At 43.8% G+C, this 21,512-nt stretch overlaps 1 protein-coding gene across 3 annotated transcripts in view; it reads right to left on the bottom strand.

Annotated features, from left to right (window-relative positions):
* RAD51C (RAD51 paralog C) overlaps nucleotides 1-21,512 on the bottom strand; it is a 50,597-nt gene that overhangs the window by 12,275 nt on the left and 16,810 nt on the right. Inside the window, exons 5-7 of one of the 3 annotated variants that reach the window (XM_087719055.1) lie at nucleotides 19,523-19,654; nucleotides 15,257-15,323; nucleotides 3,521-3,581 (exon numbers count right to left, since the gene is read on the bottom strand). In XM_087719055.1, the coding sequence (XP_087575181.1) occupies nucleotides 3,521-3,581; nucleotides 15,257-15,323; nucleotides 19,523-19,654 (260 nt within the window). The remainder of the gene's footprint in view (nucleotides 1-3,520; nucleotides 3,582-15,256; nucleotides 15,324-19,522; nucleotides 19,655-21,512) is intronic. The other 2 variants (XM_087719057.1, XM_087719056.1) reach the window with 2 other exon arrangements.

The following is a 21,512-nucleotide window of genomic DNA, read 5'->3' as shown; positions in this document are numbered from 1 at the left end:
ATTCTGCATTCTTAACTTATTTCAAGTTCACAATTTTTACTTTCTTAACTGGCATTTTTTCTTTTTGAAAAACGAAGGGATGGAATAAATCTTTTGAAGCAATTGTAACTGCACTGATTTTTTCCCCCCTTTGGTTCAATCTAAAATCTAATTCGAGAACCTCCCGCTAAAACCCAGAGGGAGGGAGGACTTCTGAACTTGCTATACCCAAGGAAAATACTCAGCCTTCCTCTGAGATAACCTGCCAAGATTCCTGTTAATTATTTTTAGGGCTCTGGGTTTCTTTTCTTCTCTTGGTGCTGTTCTATTAAGAAAGCAAGTAATTACCGCCCAAGGAAGATTATCACATCACATTTCGTTGCATAGGGAATTCCTTAGAACATTTAAATTGGTGGGTGTACTTGATAGAAATAGCCTTAATCGTGCGATACCCTGTCATGTTTTTAAGAGGCTCTCAAATAGAATTCCACCAGGTGCCCTTCAGATGCCATGGATATCTGTGTTTGAAGTAAAGTGACACACTTAAAAGCACTGGGCGGAGGAGAGGGATATTAGGTTTAATCACAATAATTGCATAACGGCTAAGGCTACACTGTGTTCCAGCTCTAAAACAAAGAGGGACGGCGAGAATCCACCCAGGATCCTGGGCAAAACAAGGTTACAAAGGAACAGCTTAACTCGGTTTATTGTCTTTAATACAAAGCTCTCGTTTTCTACAGGTTTCCCCCCCCATGGTATAAAAAGGAAGGCTGTCTCTGCTAACACATTGCTGTCTTGCAGTCTCACACTTTTGTCTTTTAAAATGTGAACGTTTGGATAGGTTTCGTAGCTACGTGCTTTGGATAAGGTTGTTGCCCAGAATTGCAAGCTGCGTTAAAGGGACAGAACGGCCCCTGATGCAGTCTCTCCAGGAATTTATTTACCCTTCAGGTTAAGATGTCCTGTTTCCCTAAAAATAACCCCCTCCCAAAAAAATATTGCAACACAGGAGCAGCCATGAGGTCACCATGCTCGCCGCCTCCTGCACCTCATAATTAATAAGACCCTGTCTTACATTTGTAATTTCTTTCCCATAGTTTATCCCATTTTTCTAACTCTATATTATGGCCAAAATTTCTTCCTCAGCTAATCATTGTCTCCTTTAACATCTCTTCCTCCATTTTATATCTTAGAAGAAAATTATATAATCTAGTAATCATTTTTCCTCCCATTCCTAGTAATATTTTATCTAATTCCATTTGTTTCTCGTGTATTCTGCATTGTTCCTGATCTTTTTTAAATCTTAATTTGTAAATAGGGCCACCATTTCATATTTATTCCTTGTGTTTTCAGATCTTGTACTGATTTTAGTTCTCCTTTTTCATCTAAGAGCTCTGCATATCTTACCATTTTACTGAGATCTATAGTATTTGGATATGTCATTGCCTCCATTGTTGATAACCAGATTGGGATTTTCAGGTAGTAGGGTTTTTTTTTTAATTTTCCCCCAGACCCTAAACAGGGCATCCCTTACCATGTGTCTCTGGAAGTAGGAATGAGATTTATTCTTTCCCTCCCAGAGGAAGCCATGCCAGCCTAGTTGGAGATCGTGGCCTTCTAGCATAAGGATTATTTTATTTTTTTAGTTGAATCCAAGAGTCCTCCTGGACCCTCAGCTGACTTTTGAACACCATTTGTCAGCTGTAACCAGGGGGGCATTTGCCCAGGTTCGCCTGGTGCACCAGTTGCGTCCCTACCTGAACCGGGAGGCCCTCACAACAGTCACTCGTGCCCTTGTGACCTCTAGGCTGGAGTACTGCAATGTGCTCTACATGGGGCTGCCCTTGAAGAGTATTCGGCGACTTCAGCTGGTCCAGAATGCAGCCGCGCGAGTGATCGTGGGTGCACCTCGATTCACCCACGTAACACCTATCCTCCACGAGCTGCACTGGCTGCCTGTTGATCTCCGGGTGCGCTTCAAGGTGCTACTTGTCACCTACAAAGCCCTTCATGGTATTGGATCTGGGTACTTGAGAGACCGCCTACTGCCAATCACCTCCACTAGACCGATAAGATCGCATAGATTAGGCCTCCTCCGAATTCCATCAGGTAGCCAGTGTAGACTGGCAACTACTCGGAGGAGAGCCTTCTCGGTGGCTGCTCCGACCCTCTGGAACGAACTCCCCGTGGAGATCCGGACCCTCACCACCCTCCAGACCTTCCGCGCCGCACTTAAAATCTGGCTATCCCGGCTGGCCTGGGGTTAAAGATTCTAACCCCTACTCGAATTGTATGACTGTTGAGTTCTTAAATGATGTAATGTTTTTATGTTGCAAATTGTTTGTCCTTCCCCCACCCCTTTTGAACTGTGAGCCGCCCTGAGTCCCCCCAGGGAAAAGGGCGGCATACAAATAAAGTGAACTGAACTGAATTCCAGTCCTTTAGCCATGTTAGGGCTGCCGCCTGGTAGTAAAACTCCCAATCTGACCCTGTCTTATTTTTGGGGAAACACGGTTAAATTGTCATTCCTATTTACATTATGCTATTCATCCCACCCTGCATCTAAATCGGCTCTTTATGTATTTTGTCCACAAAAATCTGTACACCTCAATTTGAATGTTACTAAAAAGAACTGGCTGGTTCTGGCATAGGTAGGCAGATTTTGCTACGTACTTGTCTCTTAAAGTGCCTTTTTTGTGTTTTGTTTTTAGAATATCTGAAGAAGTGTAGAAGTTGAGGCATGCCAACGAGAATTCTTTTTCTTGTTGGTTTGAAAATTTTGAACTTGATACTGTATACTTGACTCAGTTTTCAGGCTTTCAAGACACTCAATTATTAGCAAATCATATGAGCTGTTCTGGACAACAAACTAGGCTAGTGTATAAAATGGTTCACTAGTTTGTGGTTTATGTAGTTATCACAGTTAGTCCTCAAGTTATGATCACAACTGAGCCCAAAATTTATGTTGTGAAGTGAGACATTTGTCAAGTGAGATTTGCCTCATTTTACGACCTTCCTTGCCACCATTCTTAAGTGGATTATTGCAGTGGTTAAGTTAGTCTCACAGGTCGTTCAGTGAATCTGGCTTCCCATGGACTTTCATTGTCAAAAAGCAGCAAAAGGTGATCACGTGACCCAAGGACACTGCAACCGCCATAAATATGAATCAATTGCCAAGCATGGGGATTCTGATCATGTGACCATGAGGATGTTGCAAGCGTCATAAGTGTGAAAACCTTTCAGTGCTGTTGTTACATTGAGTGGTCATTAAGCGAACTGTTGCAAGTTGAGGACTAATTGTACAAGTAGTCTAGATGCATATAGGCTCTTCCTTTTTTTTTTGGGTGGGAGTTTTTGAAATAATTTTGTGAACTTTGTTGTAGCCTGTTTTTAGGTTAAGTATTTAAATTAAAGGCAGAATGTTCATTCCACAGCTGGTACATGCTAAAGGGAAGATGAGAAGAGAAGTAGAAAAGGTAATTGAGTGTACCCTTGGGTTTAGTTACTAATTTCACTGATTGGTGTCCATTTTTAAACTCACCTCTGGTTTTTATTCCAGTGCAAAATTAAACGTATTGTAGCTGCATGACCCCAGCTTTCCCCTAGATGTGGGGGGAGATGGAAAAAGAAAAAAAAATAGTACTAATTATTCTTCAAGCATGTTTAAAGGTATACAGCTGGTACATACCGCAGATAGGAAGCGCCAGCTCCAAAGAAATAATAGAAGAACTCATGATCAGAAAATTAGCAATTATCAGCGAAGATAAACCCTCTTAAGCTTTGACAAGCCAGTTTCCTATGCAAAAGGGAGCACTGAGGTACTAAATACCTGCACGACAGAATGCCTATTAATTGTGATAGAACAATTCATTAAGATGTCCTTGCTCCCTTTCTGCCTTGCAGTTTAATGATGTACAGGAATCTTCTTGGAGGCTTTCAGAAAACTGAGTTAGAAAATATTTGGAAATAGATAAAAACAGGTGTTGTTGTTTTTTAAAGAAACCCTCACAAGTATAGAAGAAAATATATGTAGCTTGGGATTGAAATGTGGAGTCCTTGGTGTTCTCTGAGCTTGGTTGTTTTCTTGCAGATATTTCACTACCCATTTAAGTAAGATCATCAGAGCTAGAAGGGAGTGGAGTTTGTGAAGTGAAGGAGAAGGGGAGAAAGAGAAAAGGAAAAAGGAGAAAGAGGAAGAGAAGAACGGTGGATCTCCTTGGTGCTTCCTGAGCTAGGATGTTTTCCTGTAGACATTTCACTACCCAACTTAGTAATATCATCAGCGCTAGATGGGAGGGGGGGTTGCTCTCAATCTATACAGAGTTGGTTACTCCACCAGTCTTGATGGGGATACACAAGGATCTCATCTCACAAAAAATGTACTCCTGAATGAAATGCATAATCTGCTTAGGGCAGACATGCAATTATTTTTACCAATTTATTTATTCATTCTATTTCTATTTATTTATTCAGCTATTTCCATCTCAGTAAATAGCTGAAAATTAGTTTAGTTTAGTTTATCATTTCACCTTGTACAACGAAATGGCGCAGTGGTTAGGGTGCAGTAGTTAGGGTGCAGTACTGCAGGCCACTTCAGCTGACTGTTATCTGCAGTTCAGCGGTTCTAATCTCACCGGCTCAAGGTTGACTCAGCCTTCCATCCTTCCGAGGTGGGTAAAATGAGGACCCAGATTGTGGGGGCGATATGCTGACTCTGTAAACTGCTTAGAGAGGGCTGAAAGCCCTATGAAGCGGTATATAAGTCTAACTGCTATTGCTAATTAAATGCCATCTTCAGTGTACATTATAACTATAAGAATAAAAACACAAACATACATCCTTCACATTCTATACAATTGAATTGAAAACCCGATATTGCATTAATATTTCACTATACAGTGGAATTCAGTATGGTTACTGCTCTGGGATAGAAGCTGTTTTTCAGCCTCTTTGGCCTTGTTTTTATTATCCTGTACCGTCTGCCAGATGGTAATAGTTCAAAAAGAAAGGGATGGGCCCAGGATGAGATGCATCTTTGAAAGTTTTGAGCTTTCTTAAGGCAGCAGGAGCTCTAACGCTCTTCCAAGGAAGGGGGAGGGCAACCCATAATCCTCTGGGCAATGATGTTAACCTTCTGGAGCGTTGTCTTATCTGCCATTGTGCAATTGGCAAACCAGACACAGGTGCAGTGAGTTAAAGTACTCTCTATGGTGCAATGGTAGTGTCAGGCCTGCAGTTATATCCCTTTTAGGATATTTGGCCTGCCACACTCTCTCTTATTTCATTATGCTGTTTCATTAGTGTAGTAGTTGGGAGGGGGGAATAGAAAGGGGTAGAATTGTGGAATGTGTTGTTGTCATTCTTTTCTAGAAGCCCAAGGTCATCTTTTGTCTCTGCACCTGACCGGAACCAGCTGGGTGGAGATGCCACCGTGGAAGAAGAAGATTGGACCATGTGATGGATTTGTGGGTGTGGGGACAAGATCATGAACTTTCAACTGGATGGGAATCCTAGATAACTTCCAGAATTGGGATTCCACAGGTGTGCCAAGATGTCTGACTTACTAAATTGGAAATTTAAGGATCGTTTTGCCTTGGACTCTGATTTAATTCTGCATGATACTTGGAACGCTGGTAGAAAGTGACCAGCAGTTTTTCATTTGGTTGTTGTTTCCTGAGAAGTCTCAGATTGTATAATCTCTGCTGGGCCCTTTTGACCAGCGCTGCAATGTGAGCACCCCAGGCCAGGTCCTCTTTTAGGACAACACCCAGAAATTTAAAACCGGCCACTTGCTCCACTCGGCCTCCCTTGATAACCGAGGGTTGGATGTCTGATCTGTTCCTTCTATAGTCCACTCTAAGCTCCTTGGTCTTATTGGTGTTAAGGACCAAGTTATGATCTCCACAGATGAATGGCTTTTCATGAGCTCTAAACCAAGCCATGGCTCTGACAGAGAAACCTTTTAACAAGTCTCCCTCAGTCTTATCTAAAAGAAGAAACACTCCAAAGTACTGGTGAGGCTGGGGCATCTGTGATTTATATTTAACACCTTTGACAGTCCAGGCTACTAATAGACCTGTTTTCCTTTATGCAATACAGTCTGCCTTTATTCACTAATCTTCACTTTTTGCTTATCTTTCCAACTCTCCAGACTCTGCGTCTGGAAATCTAATGCAGCCATTCCTGGAATGGTTCTCTTCTACTGCAGGTTTCAGCTTAAGGGGCAGAAGGTTTCTTTGTTACCCTGTTTTCCCTGAAAATAAGATCCAAAATAATCTGCAGCATGATTTTACAGGATGCTCGTAATATAATCCCTACCCCCAAAATAAGCCCGAGTTAAGATCACCAGCCAGATGGACTCATTTAGTACCAATTTTCCCCAAAATAAGACCTAACCAGAAAATAAGTCCTAATGCATCTTTTGGAGCAAAAAAATTATAAGACCAGTCTTATTTTTGGGGAAACATGGTACCTTTGATGAGCCATACTCAAATGGCACTTCTACACTATAATTTGCCTTTTATTTTTACTTAGCCATTGATTTATATCCCACCTTTCTTATTTTTATCAATAATTCAAGGTGCTGAACATACCTAATATTTCCTCCTCTTCCTCTTTGCTCAACAACAACCCTGTGAGGGGAGTTTGACTGAAAGAGAGAGGGACTGGTCTTAAATCACTCAGCCAGCTTTCATGTAAAGGTGGACCTAGAACTCGGAGTCTCCTGGTGATTGGCTCAAAGCCATTAATTGATCTAATTGTCAGTAAATATATCCTTAGTTCTGGGTTGCTTCTCTCCTTGCTTAGTTTCCATTCATTGTTTCTTGTCCTGCCTTCAATGCTTTAGAGAATAGACACCCCCTCTTCTTGTGGCAGCCCCTCAAATATTGAAAGACTGCTATCATGTCACCTTTGGTTGTTTTTTCCCTCCAGACTAGACAAACCCAATCCCTGCCAACGTTCTTCATTGATTTCAGCCTCCACTCCCCTAATCGTCTCTGTTGCTCTTCTCTGCACTCTAGGAATTCATCGATGACCCAAGGTCAGTGGACTCAAGCAGATCTGAGCCACAATATCAATTTATTGGAATTGAGGGATACGTACCTGGCACTCAAGAAATTCAAGAACTCTGTGTCACATGCTCATCCTGACAGATGTGGCCACCAAGGCCCATATAAACCACCAAGGGGGTCCCATTCAAGGGTTCTCATGCAAGAGGCAGAACTACTAGGCCTCTGAGTGGAGAGACATATTCTGTCCCTAAGGGCAGAACATATTTCAGGGGTGAGCAATGTGAAAGCAGACTGGCTCAGCAGAGCCACGGTGGACCAATCAGAGTGGCATCTGCATCTAGCCATATTCCAGGAACTGACAGAACGCTTCGGTCCTCCAGTTCTGGACCTATTTGCCACCCCAGACAACAAGAAGCTTCCCAGGTTTTTCTCCAGGTTCCCGGCATTGGGTGGCAAATACGTAGGTCCACTCCCCTAATCGCCTCTGTTGTTCTTCTCTGCACTCTAGAAATTTCTGGAGTCTCAGCATCTTTATATTGTGGCTGTACTGGATGCAGAATTCCAAATCCTATCTTACCAAGGCATTATACAATACAATACACTAGCAGAGTTGGAAGGGACCTTGGAGGTCTTCTAGTCCAACCCCTAGGCAGCAAACCCTATAACACTTCAGACAAATGGCTATCCAACCTCTTCTTAAAGACTTCCAGTGTTGGGGCATTCACAACTTCTGGAGGCAACTTCTGTCCCACTGATTCATTGTTCTCACTGTCAGGAAATTTCTCCTTAGTTCTGAGTTGCTTCTCTCCCTGATTAGTTTCCACCCATTGCTTTTTGTTCTACCCTCAGGTGCCTTGGAGAATAGTTTGACTCTCTCTTCTTTGGGGCAACCTCTGAGATATTGGGACACTGCTATCATGTCTCCCCTAGTCCTTCTTTCTATCAAACTAGACATACCCAGTTCCTGCAACTGTTCTTCATAGGTTTTAGCCCCCGGTCCCCTAATCCTCTTAGTTGCTCTTCTCTGCACTCTTTCTAGAGTCGCCACATCTTTTCTACATCGTGGTGACCAAAACTGAATGCAGTATTCCAAGTGTGGCCTTCCCAAGGCCTTATAAAGCGGTATCCAACACTTCACGTGATCTTGAACATACCTGCTTCTAAATTAATATGGGGAGGGGGTATGCCAGGGCTCTTCCTTTAGAAGACCAGATATGGCAGTCAGGGCTTGTTCTGTTTCAGGGTTAATTGGACGTCTATAAAAGCACCACAGAGAAATCTTAACCTAACCAAATTCTCCACCGATTCCTCTCTCCAAAGGGGACTAAATCCTTCTATGTGCTTTGCCTCCGAAATATTTAATTGCTTAAGAAAGTGGAACAGACCGTAGCAATCTCCTCCGGCTTCTTCCTGTCCTCCCCCCCCCCCCGCCCCCCGTTCTCTCTCTCTGCAATACAGTACTTTCCTGTGAAAGGACTCGAATGCAATCATTTCAAAGCCAAGGCCAGAGCCCGGGTGCCAAAAGAACAATAAAGGTACAAACAAAATGGAACTCTGCTTCGCTCATGAGAAACTGGGGCGGCTTTGGAAGGAAAGAAACTTAATTATTCTTGCTGAGGTTGGAACCGTGTCATTTGATTTCCAGACAGATTCATCGAGCCTGTCTCTCAACCCATTCTAGACATGGCTGCTGTGTAGGCAGAAGATGGGATTGGATTTTAAGGCAACAATTTAAGGGAAATGCCGGGAGCCCACCCCGATTTGTCTCAAAGCGGCTCCAGAAGCATAAAATTGGGCATCTGCTGGCCTCTAGCAAGTACATCGCAAACTCTACCCACTCCTTCATTATCACACCCAGAGGGAGAAGCACTATCATTCTAATAGAGGAATTCTCAAAATTAAATGTCTAGACTCCGGTGGCATCTCGCCAGCTCTCGTCACCATGCTAGCATGAGATTTAACATTTTGCAAGCGGAGATTAGTGCACGAATTATACAAATGAATACAGTTTCCATTTCAAATCAGCCCGTGGGGGGGGGACGGGACTGTTTTTATACTCCGTGGCAAAATGCATTGCTTCTAAATGATACTGAGGGGAGATTAATATCTGATCTTATTGCTGAGAAATATCAAGTAAAAGCCATCTCTGGGATAAGCCAGCTTGGGAATTCAGCTTGGTTAAAGACAGATTTGTTAACAAAGCCCTTAACCTATTTCTTGTAATGCTTGGTAGATTCCTTCTGCTTTTATCTATAGAGCTTTTTAAAGAAACTAAAGCTAAGCTAAAATAACCATTCTAGTCTTTATGGTCACTTTTATGGAATAAATATTTTCTAAAAGATCTTTTCATGAATAAAATAAAATGGAGGGGAAAGAGGGAAAAGCAGTGCTCACTAATGGATGTGTGTTTATGCTGCTTACTGATCAACAAAATTTGCCCTACTTGGAAGCGGTTTGAAAAAGAGATGATGTGAGAGAAAGCAAATCAAGGTTCCTTTTAAGGTAGAGACTCTTTTTGACACATCCTAAAAGCCTTGTGTCTAAAAATATCCAAAATATTTATTAATAACATGCTGTAGGAGTGGAGAGCCCGTTTGGTGTAATGGTTAAGGTGCTGGCTTAGAAATCAGGCGATGGATAATTCTATCCCTGCCTTAGCCGTGAAAGCTGGCTGGCTGATTGGGTCAATCACCAGGAGACAGAGAGTTCTAGTCCTGCCTTGGGAACAGTAGGATGACTTTGGGCCAATCACCAGGAGGCAGAGAGCCCTAGTCCTGCCTTAGCAGCTGGGTGATTTTGGGCCAATCACCAGGAGGCTGAGAGGTCTAGTCCCGCCTTAGGGATGAAAGCCAGCTGGGTGACTTTGGGCCAATCACCAGGAGACTGAGAAGTCTAGTCCCGCCTTAGGCATGAAAACCAACCCAGGGACTTTGAGCGAGTCCTTCTCTCTCAGCCCAACCCACCTCACAGGGTTGTTGTGGTGGGGAAAACAGGAGGAGAAATAAGTCTTAGGTATGTTCACTGCTTTGAGTTACTTATAGAGTAATAAAGGTGGGATAAAAATCTAATGAAAAAATAAAGCAAGCAAGTTACAGAATTGGTGGAACAACCTTTATTCCCAATTTGATCATGGTGCACCGTGTTTTCAAAGCATTTTACAGGCCTTAAAGCAATCCAAGGAGGGGGGGGGAAAGACACAATGCATCTTACGAGTCTTTTTTTGTCGGGGGGAGGGGTTTCCCAACAAACGTTCTGGGTCATATTTCCAATAACCCCTTTCAGTCCTGAATGGCTGAAACTGGACCGGTGTCAAATTCAATGAGATTCTGAGGAACCATGATTTGCAAACTCTCAATGGGGAAGCCAGATTCACTTAACGCCCGTATTAGTAACTTAACGACTGCAGTGAATTGCTTAACCACCATGGGAAGAAAGGTCGTAGAATGGGGCAAAACTCACTTAAGGAATGTTTCGCTTAGCAGTGGAAATTTTGGCTTCCGTTGTAGTTGTAAGTCAAGGACTACCTATAGTCTCTTGCTATGAGCTTTGAGAAAGGAGAGAGTTGGCTAAAAGGTGGAATCCAGGGGCACCTGCACCCTGACTCTCTGGGAGGGAGAGAGATGGGGCAGAGAGGGAGAGGAAGAGATGGAGAAAGAGGGAAAGAAAGGGGGGAGAGAAAGAGAGTGGGAGAGTGGGAGAGAGGGGGGGAGGGAAAGAGAGAGAGGGAGGGAAAGAGAGAGGAAGAGAGGGGAAGGGAAAGAGGGAGAGATGGAGAAAGAGGGAAAGAAAAGGGGAGAGAAAGAGAGTGGGAGAGAAAAAAGGAGGGGTAGAGAGAGGGCGGGAGGAAGAGAGAGAGAGACGGAAAGAGAGAGGAAGAGAGAAGGAGGGAGAGAGGAAAGGTGAGAGGGAGAGAGAGGGAGGGAGAGAAAGAGAGGGGAAGGGAAAGAGGGAGAGATGGAGAAAGAGGGAAAGAAATGGGGAGAGAGGGAGAGAGAGAGGGAAAGAGAGAGGGGGAGGGAGAGAAGGGAGGGAGGAAGAGAGAGAGATGGAAACAGAGGAGGAGGGAGAGAGAAAGAGAAAGGGGGAGAGAGGGAGGGAGAGAGAGAGGAAGAGAGAGAAGGAGGGAGAGAGGAAAGGTGAGAGGGAGAGAGAGGGAGAGAAAGAGAGGGGAAGGGAAAGAGGGAGAGATGGAGAAAGAGGGAAAGAAATGGGGAGAGAGGGAGAGAGAGAGGGAAAGAGAGAGGGGGAGGGAGAGAAGGGAGGGAGGAAGAGAGAGAGATGGAAACAGAGGAGGAGGGAGAGAGAAAGAGAAAGGGGGAGAGAGGGAGGGAGAGAGAGAGGAAGAGAGAGAAGGAGGGAGAGAGGAAAGGAGAGAGGGTAGGAGAGAGAAAGAGAGAGAGGAAGAGGGTAGAGGGAGGAAGAGAGAGACGGAAAGAGAGAGAGGAGGAGGGAGAGAGGAAGAGAAAGGGGGAGAGAGGGAGGGAGAGAGAGAGGAAGAGAGAGAAGGAGGGAGAGAGGAAAGGAGAGAGAGGGGGGAGAGAGAAAGAGAGAGAGGAAGAGCGGGGGGAAGAGAGAGAGAGATTCCACCCTAGAGGAATTCTCTGTTGCTTGCTGGAGATGATTGCCTTTCCCTGAACTGTTCCAAGAACAGAGAGGAAAGTACTGACTGGCAGCTGAGGGAGCAGATGGCAACCCTTGGGGAGCTGGACCCATCCCACGGACCGCCAGTTGCTGACCCTTAAATCGATTAGCTTTAATTTGCTTTGTTAGCCTGACTGTCTGCCAAAAAGAAAAAAAAACCCTGTGTAGACTGCAGGGGAAGAAGGCAGGGCAGGAGACAATAGGTCGGCGTTTGAAAGCAAGGTATTATTTTTATTTTTTTTAAAAAAACTGCCTGCCTACTTCCAATCGGGCGTCCTCCGAGGACTGCGCTTTTGATTGTCTTCAATTCATCTCGCATCTCCGCCAAGCGGACGAAGGAACTGCTGAACACACGTGAAGGGCCTCTGCGCAGCTGCCCCGGCCATCAAGGGAACCCCATGGGATTCAGGGGCAGAAGGAATGCAAGAGCTATTTTAAAAGAATGGCTCTGCGGTCATCGTCCTGACGTGGCTTCAGCCCAGATCTTTGCCCCTTTGGGGGAGGAACAAAATACCCCCTCCCCAATCTGGACCTCTTCTCATCAAAGGGAAGGAGCCCCTTTTAAAATGACCCCCCCAAAAAGAGAGTAGATTTTCTGATGAAAGCAGCTCAGGCTGCTGTAAACTTGAGCAGGAGCTAGAGTTAAATACAATACAGGTAGTCCTTGACTTACAACTGTTTGTTTAGTGACCGTCCAAAGTTACAACAGCACTGAAAGAAGTAACTTAGGGCCATTCTTCACAGTTAACGGCCATTGCAGCATCCCCAGTCAGGTTGGTTTACATGCGGATTCTTGACCAGACTCACATTTATGACGGTTGCCTTGTCCCCGGGGTCACGTGATCCTCTTTTGCGACCTTCTGAGGAGCAAAGTCGATGGGGGGGGGGAACCAGATTCACTTAACAACCGTGTTGCTAACGTAAGAATGGCAGGAATTTGCCAAACAAATGTGGCTGGAAAAGTCATAAAACTCATTTAGCAAATTTCTCACTTAGCAAAATGAATCTGGGGCTCAACTGTGGTTGTAAGTTGACGACCGTCTATACAGCTAGTGCTCGACATACGACCATAATTGAGCCCAAAATTTCTGTTGTTAAGCGAGACATTTGTTAAGTGTGCTTTGCCCCATTTTACAACCTTCTTTGCCACAGATGTTAAGTGAATCACTGCAGTTAAGTTAGTAACATGGTTGTTAAGTGAATCTGGCTTCCCCATTGACTTTGCTTGTCAGAAGGTTATAAAGGGGGGGGGGGGTTACGTGACCCGGGGACACAGCAAAGGTCATAAATGTGAACCAGTTGCCAGGCATCTGAATTTTAATAATGCTGCAAAGGTTGTAACTGTGAAAAACAGACTTCAGGCATATTTTCCAGTGCTGTTTAACTTTGAGTGGTCGCTAAATGAACTGCTGTAAGTCGAGGATTAGCTGCATATGTTTCTGGTGGCAGTGAAGTCATGTAACACAGAAAAGCAGCCAAGACACCTAAAAACAGTGGAGTTTCCCAAGGCTCTGTTTTAGGCCCATCACTCTTCAACATCTTCATCAATGACTTGGACGAGGGAATAAATGGGGAACTCATCAAATTTGCAGACGACAGTAAGTTGGCAGGAATAGCCAACACTCCAGAAGACAGGCTTAAGATACAGAAGGATCTTGGCAGACTTGAACATTGGGCACTATCTAATAAAATGAAATTCAAAGGTGAAAAGAGTAAAGTTCTACATTTAGGCAAGAAAAACGGAATGCACAGGTACAGTATAGGTGGTACCTTGCTCAACAGTAGTAACTGTGAGAGGGATCTTGGAGTCCTAGTGGACAACCGTTTAAATAGGAGCCAGCCATGTGCAGCAGCTGCCAAAAAACCCAACACAGTTCTAGGCTGCATCAACAGGGATAGAATTAAGATCATTTGAAGGGTTAATACCACTTTACAAGGCCTTGGTAAGTCCACACTTGGAATACGGCATCCAGTTTTGGTCGCCATGATATAGAAAAGATGTGAAGACTCCAGAAAGAGTGCAAAGAAGAGCAACAAAGAGGATTAGGGGAATGGAGACTAAAACAGAATGGTTGCAGGAACTGGGCAGGTCTAGTTTAATGAAAAGAAGGACTAGAGGAGACATGATAGCAGTGTTCCAATATCTCAGGGGTTGCCACAAAGAAGAAGGAGTCAAACTATTCTCCAAGAGGGTAGAACAAGAAGCAATCGGTGGAAACTAATCAAGGAGAGAAGCGACTTAGAACTGAGGAGAAATTTCCTGACAGTGAGAACAATTAATCAGTGGAACAGAAAATGCCTCCAGAAGTTGTGAATGCCCCAACACTGGAAGTCTTTAAGAAGATGTTGGATAGCCATTTGTCTAAAATGGTATAGGGTCTCCTGCCTAGGCAGAGGGTTAGACTAGAAGACCTCCAAGGACCCTTCCAACTCTGTTATTGTATTGTAAATGGCTCTCCAAAGCGGAGGGGAAGGATGAGAAAGAAAAAAACCGAGCAAAGAGATATAACGTGGATTCCATCCAAATAATCATTTTTAGATGATCGATGGATGCAAAAGCAAAGATTATATGACTGCAGTTCCACGCATTTACATTTCTAGAACTGCTGGAGGACGGGCTGTTCTCAGCAAACTAAACAGGGTCAGATCTGGCAAGAACTGGGATGGGAGCACATCAAGGAACCACAGGCTGTAAGCGCAACAAATCCCAAGCGGCCTGAAATAAAGCGATGGCAAACCATCCAAAGAGCTGCCAAGAAAATTAAATGGATGTGTTCAGGAAGTCCCCAGCAGTCAAGTTCATCTCAAAGGATGCTTTGCTTAAAAATAAAAGAAGAGATTTGCTTGGCAGGAAACAGTGGGGGGCGGGGGGGGGGAGTGGAGTGGAAAGTGCTTTCTGTAAATCTTTTATCTGGGCTCTTTTTGGATTCCCCGGCTCTTAACTCCAGAGTTTGATTCAGGAGATCTCACATCAGCACAGAAAATTCTTCGTATTTTATTACCTTCGGTATCTTTACCTCCCTTGCTGGGGAGATGGGCGGCATATAAATTTAATAAACAAATAAACAATAAAAATCTTTAGCCAGAGTGCCTCTGTAAAGAAATGTGTGGAGGACCCTGGCGGGTCTAGGGAGGAAATGCTGACTAGCAAACAATCATCACCTTCAAATGATAAGAAGGAACCTTGGAGGTCAACCCAAACATAGGATAGGATAGGATTGTTCTCACTGTCAGGAAATTTCTCCTAGTTCTAGGTTGGTTCTCTCCTTTATTAGTTTCCATCCGTTGTTTTTTATCCTGCCTTCCGGTTCTTTGGAAAATGGGTTGACCGCCCCCCTTCTTTGTGGGGGGGACAACCTATTTTCCAAAGCAACGTAAGGCAAGACAAGAAACAATGAAGCCAGTGAATGGACTACAGGCAGTAGATGCAGTCACAGCACAGAATTATAAGCAAGGAACTTTTAGTCCCTTTAAAACGTTCTCTGTGTGAATATACCTTCAGAAAGAATTCTTTGGGGAACAAGATTGACCATCATTATACTTTTTTTGTTCCTGAGAGAGAAAGTAAAATATAGGCAGATGGGGGGGGAAACCATCCTCTAACAGGAAGTAGAAATGCTTACCCAGGGCAGGTACCAAAGAGGAATTATTTTGTTCAAAGCGTGTGGTCATCTGATTGGTCAACACTACCTGAAAGAAGTGAAAAAGAAGAGAATCTACGTCGAATAAATTAGCGTTTATAGTTACTGCAAAATAAAAGCTGTTAAGACCCGTGTTTCTCAACCTCAGCAACTTGAAGAAGTGTGAGCCTCAACTCCCAGGATTCTCCAGCCCTCCTAGAAGTTGAGGTTCACACATCTTTAAGCTTCCAAGGATGAGAATCCCAAAGTTAGACTCCCTTTGTCTCTGATTACTGGTCTTGCTGCTGAGGCTTATGGGGTTGGCTCCCATCAACTTTTGGAGAGCCATAATTTCCCCAGCTCTGCCACAAGTAGATGTGGCATAGCCACTTTCACTAATAATAATAATACATGTAGTCAACTTACGACCATACCTGAGCCCAAAATTTATGTTGCTGAGTGACTTTGAATCGTCATGAAATGAACTGTTGTAAGTCGAGGACCACCTGTAATAGCAACAGCATTTAGACTTACATACTAACTTACAGCAGGGGTGTTAAATTGGCGGCCCCTGGGCCAGATGCGGCACGCACAGGCCACGCCCACCGCAGCTCCACAAAGGGGAAAAACATCGCGATACGTCCCGTGGCTGCAATGTTATGCCACGAGTGTGACCCAGGTGGCTTTACAAAAGCAGCCTCTTGCCCCCAACAATCTGGGTCCTCGTTTTACCCATCTCGGAAGGATGGAAGGCCGATTCAACCTCGAGGCGGTCAGGATCGAACTCCTGGCAGTGAGCTGAATTAGCCTGCAATACTGCATTCTAGCCCCTGCATCATCCTTAACAGACTTAACAACTGTTGTTAAGACAGACAAAAAGTCGGGATAGTGGACCTGGAGACAGGCCAATAGAAGAGAAAGAACTGAAGACAACAAAATACAATGACCTGCAAGCAGAAATAGAACCACTGTGGCAAAAGAGAGCAAAGGTAGTGTCACTACGAACAGCTGCCTTGGGTGCAATACCAAAACAAAACCTGGTGGAGAGAATTCCGGGGGTTAAAGGAGGTTGTGGGAACAACCCCACTATTTGATTTGATTTGATTTGATTTGTCTTGTATGCCGCCCACTCCCGAAGGACTCCGGGCGGCTCACAATAGACAAGGGAAAGGGGGAAACTAGACAAAGACAACACTTTAAAAACAAAACCGCAACATTCACAATTTCCGTGGGGCTGGATATTTCACAGGCCCCCCGGTCAGCTGGAGAGCCAGGACTTGGTGGCTTTGCGGAAGGCCGGGAGGGTAGTAAGGGTCCGGATCTCGACAGGGAGATCATTCCAGAGGGCTGGAGCTGCAATAGAGAAGGCTCTCCCCTGGGGGGTCGCCAGCCGACATTGGCTGGCAGATGGAATCCGGAGGAGACCTAACCTGTGAGATCTAATCGGTCTGAGGGAGGTAATCGGCAGGAGGCGGTCTCTCAGGTACCCAGGTCCGATGCCATAATTTGCCATATGCCGATAATTTTCTTTCTGAGGCATTTTATCATGTGTGTCTTAACTTGCTCATCATGGCCAACATTTAGTATGCAGACATCCTTCCGGGTACTACAAGACAGCTATTTTGAATTATTTTAGCAATGCAGAATATGCCCATCAAGCCCCTCAGTTGCTCCTCTTGAGTCAGTAATTCAAAAGTTGATGAGTTCCCTTCCGCTCTCGAATCGTGTGACTGTTGGTTGTCTTTTAAATTCCCCTGCACCTTTTCTGTTGGTGTTTACCTTCCCCCTCCCCCCTGGGTTTGTGAGCCGCCCTGAGTCCCTCAGGGAATAGGGCAGCATATAAATAAAATAAACCTTCAAACCTTCAAAAGGGGAAATAAGGAGGGTTTCTTCCTCCAGCACCTGATTTAAAGAATCCGATGTCAGCATCCAGTGCAGAATTACAGAGTTAGAAAGGACCTTGGAAGTCTTAGGCAAGAAACCTTCTGCCCTTTCAGACAGATGCTTGCCCAATCTCTTCCTGAAAACCCCCAGTGTTGTAGCACCCACAACTTCTGGAGGCAAGGCGTTTTCACTGATTGATTGTTCTGTCAGGAAATTTCTCCTTAATTCTTGGTTTGCTTCTCTCCTTGATTAGTTTCCACCCGGTGCTTCTTGTCCTGCTCTCAGATGCTTTGGGGAATAGGTTGACTCTCTCAGATAAAAATATGGATTAAACTGGGGTGCCTCTAAATATTCTTAGCTGGGGGTTATTGCTGTAATGTACTACGTGAGGCTTCCCATTGGTATCTTGTTTAGCCAGCTTGGGAAGTAACATTTTAGGCTCACAGACTGATCCGTTAGAGCTGTTCTGTGTTGTCTTCTAACACTATCTGAGTAAAAACACATGGAAAGGCTTATTTTTAGCAGCCCGGCAGTTAAAAAAAAAAAGAAAGAAAGAAAAATCCCAGCGTACATAACAGAATCACAGCTTAAGGAGGAACGATGTTACCTGGAAACAGGGAAAAAGCAACATTCCAGGACTTGCCTAAGAAAGGATTCTGGAACAATCATTTCTAACCTGGGTAGGCTGAAAAAAAACCCTCACCTATAAATAGTGTAGCTCAAGCGTGTCATCCTTTGGCAGGAAGCCAGCTATATCTGCAGCACCTCCAGGCTGAGGTCAAAGGATGCAGCAACAGAGGAGATGAAAGGCAGTTTACTAAGGAATTTCTCTCTCAGCAAGACTTGTTTTCTCTTCATAAGATTCTGCCTGCCTGTTATCTATTTGTCTGTCTGTCTGTCTGTCTGTCTGTCAGGTGCTTTTTCAAAAGGCAATTAGACTTTATTTTTCCTTGACAATATTTCGCTCCCCATCCAAGAAGCTTCTTCAGTTCTATCTATCTACCTATCTAGCCTTTATCATTTTATAAATAACTCAAGGCAATGAATACATGCGATACTCTTCCTCCTCCTATTTTCCCCACAGCAACCTGATGAGGTGTGGTGGGTTGGGTTGAGACTGTGTGACTTTCATTCCTAAAGTGGGACTAGCAATAGGAATAGCACTTAGACTTATATACCGCTTCGTGGTGCTTTACCGCCCTCTCTAAACGGTTTACAGAGTCAGCCTCTTGCCCCCAACAATCCGGGTCATCGTTTTATTGACATCAGAAGGATGGAAGGCTGAGTCAACCTTGAGCCGGTCAGGATCAAACTTTCTAGCTGTGGGCAGAGTTAGCTTGCAACACTGCATTTTTACCACCACAGGTCTTCTAGAACTCTCAAACTCTTGATGATTGGCCCAAAGACACCCATCAGCTTTTATGCCAAAAGTGGGACTAAAACTCACTATCTCATGATGATTGGCCCAAAGTCATCCAGCTGGCTTTTCTGCCAAAGGTGGGACTAGAACTCACTGTCTCATGATGATTGGCCCAAAGTTATCCAGCTGGCTTTCCTGCCAAAGGTGGGACTAGAATTCAACCATCTCCTGGCTTCTAGCCTGGTGCCTTAATCACTAGATCAAACTGGCATTTATGTTCATAAAAAGGACAATGACAATCAAAAGGCAGGAAATCCTTAACCCATTTAAAACGCATACAATATGAGCTTTATAAGAACAAAGGAATAGCTGGATTTGCATTATGTCAAGCCATCGTTTGTTGAATTATGCCCTGTTGAATAAATAACTGGTTTTAAATCTATTAAGCTAGAAATTATGGTTTAACAACCACAATTGATACGTTTATAACATGTCAAAAAATACATTGCAGTGTTAGCACATTGAATTTTCTGTCAAATGTTTAGTCACTCCGAGTGTTACAAAGTTATACAGGTAGTCCTCAACATACAAGTTTGTTTAGTGACTGTTCGAAGTTACAACGGCTCTGAAATAGTGATTTATGTGATTCATTATGTGATTCATTAGTGATTCATTTTTCACACTTACAACCATTGCACTGTCCCTATGGTCAAGTGATCAAAATTCAGATACTGGGCAACTGACCTGTATTTATGACCCATTGCAGTGTCTCGGGATCATATGATCCCCTTTTGCGACCTTCTGACAAGCAGATGCAATGGGGAAGCTTAACCGTCTTACTAATTTAACAAACAAGTGATGGATTGAACAACTGTGGCAAGAAAGGTCGTAAAATGGGTCTAAATTCACTTAATAGGTGTTTCACTTAACAGCAGAAATTATGGGCTCAATTGAGGTCATAGGTCAAGGGTTACCTGTACCATTTACTGCCTTAGCCACGTATCTCCATTTCCCCTCAAACTTACAGATAACGTATGGTCATTTGCAAGGCATATCAACTGTTGGGCCAGGCCATTCAAAAGTCTCGTTCGCAGCGACAGGTCTTCGAAGTCATGGCGGAAAGGAAAGGCAATTCCATCAATCACAATCAACTGTACCTAACGATCGAATATAAAACAGAGTGAGAGAGAGATTCATTCCCACAGAAATCTGTATCAGAAAATCTGGGATGCCTGTAAATAAGATTATTTTCCCCCCTAAGGGGTCCTTCATTATTAATCAAAGGGCTACTTGTCATTTCATGGTTGAGGGAAATTAAGTATAGATTAATCTGAAAGGGATTAACCCTTTGCCTTGTTGGAGTTGTTATTCTATTAATAGAATTTCAAGTTATAAAACCACGATGACTCTCACAGGAAATGGCTGCAGTTTTTTCTCCATCAGATGTTTAAAAAAAAACAACCCAAGAACAGTAGCATCTTAATAAGCCTCCCACGAGCCTCAGATGTTCTGACTGTTATTGTGCTTAACCATTAGAATGACCTGGAAATGAAAAGAGGTCAGGTATTAGCTTAGAACAGATACTGGTCGGTTACTAGATAATTTTGAATTGATTTGCCTTGGGGGGGAAAAAAAACACCTTTACGCAAATAGGTGATTTGCTTCAGAAAATTTTCAATTTGCATGGGAAAAAATGCCAGTCACATTACTGATGATATAGGAAAGCTTTTTTTTTTTTAAAAAAAAATCCAGCTGTTATCCTCCAGCGTTTAGTTCTGAATTTCCCATAATAAACACCTGAAATAATGAGAAGTTTATAGTGACCCTTCAACATATTTTAGGTTCTGTTCTCTGATTCAGGAAGAATTGTGATGCCGTTTAGTTATTTTTTAACTAGCAGTTAAAAAATAGCTAAACTGCATCACAATTCTCTTCTCTTAGACTTTTGTTTTTATAAGGTTTGGCTATATGTTGAAATCCTGAAGAGGAAACTCAAATACTTTGGCCACCAAAAGAGAAGGAAGGACTCCCTGGAGAAGAGTCTAATGCTCAGGAAAGACCGAGGGCAAAAGAAGAAGGGGACGACAAAGGAGATGGCTGGATGGAGTCACCAAAGCAGTAGGTGTGAGCTTAAATGGACTCCGGGTGATGGTAGACGACAGGAAGGCCCGGAGGAATGTTGTCCATGGGGTTGCGATGGGTTGGGCACGATTTCGCAACTAACAACAATATTTTGAAAAGGTTATCTGTGTAATGACATGCTAAAGCCTTTTTTACAACCAAAAGCTGAGATTCTCAAGCTAACACCCAGGACATAAATTCTTGTACAGGTAATCTTTGAATTACGATTGGACCCGTGGCCAGAATTGATAAAGAGCAACCTCATGGCTTGGTGACAGCAATTCCTACAATTTTCATTGCTGCTGTTTGTGTAGGTAGGTCAGAACTGTGGTGGTGCACTGGTTAGAATGTAGTATTGCAGGCTAATTCTGCTCACTGCAGGAGTTCAATTCTCATCGGCTCAAGGTCAACTTCCATCCTTCCAAGGTCGGTAAAATGAGGACCAAGATTGTTGGGGGCAATAGGCTGACTCTGTAAACTGCTTAGAGAAGATTGGAAAGGACTATGGAGCAGGATATAAGAGCTGCGGCGGCACAGTGGTTAGAGCACAGTACTGCAGGCTACTTCTGCTAATCACCGACTGCCTGCAATTTGGCAGTTCGAATCTCACCAGGCTCAAGAGCAATTCAGCCTTCCATCCTTCCGAGGCGGGCAAAACGAGTACCTAGATTGTTGGTTTCAGCCTCTTGCCCCCAAACTGCTTAAAGAGGGCTGGAAAGCACTATGAAGCGAAATATAAGTCTAAGTGCTATAAAAATCTAAGTGCTCTGGCTATTTATGTATTATTTATTAAATTCATATGCCATCCATCTCACTTTGAGACCGAGGGGCTTACAAGGGAATAAAAGGTAAAAGCTAAAGGTTTCTCTGTCCAGTTGTGTACGACTCTAGGGC

The sequence above is a fragment of the Thamnophis sirtalis genome, unplaced genomic scaffold (assembly GCF_051295495.1).
Source record: "Thamnophis sirtalis isolate CommonGarterSnake01/CBP01778 unplaced genomic scaffold, rThaSir2_p1.2 scaffold_6, whole genome shotgun sequence".
NCBI classification, from domain to species: Eukaryota; Metazoa; Chordata; class Lepidosauria; order Squamata; family Natricidae; genus Thamnophis; species Thamnophis sirtalis.
The sequence above is the reverse complement of the archived record's forward strand: the minus strand, read 5'-3'. Positions and strand labels throughout refer to the sequence as shown.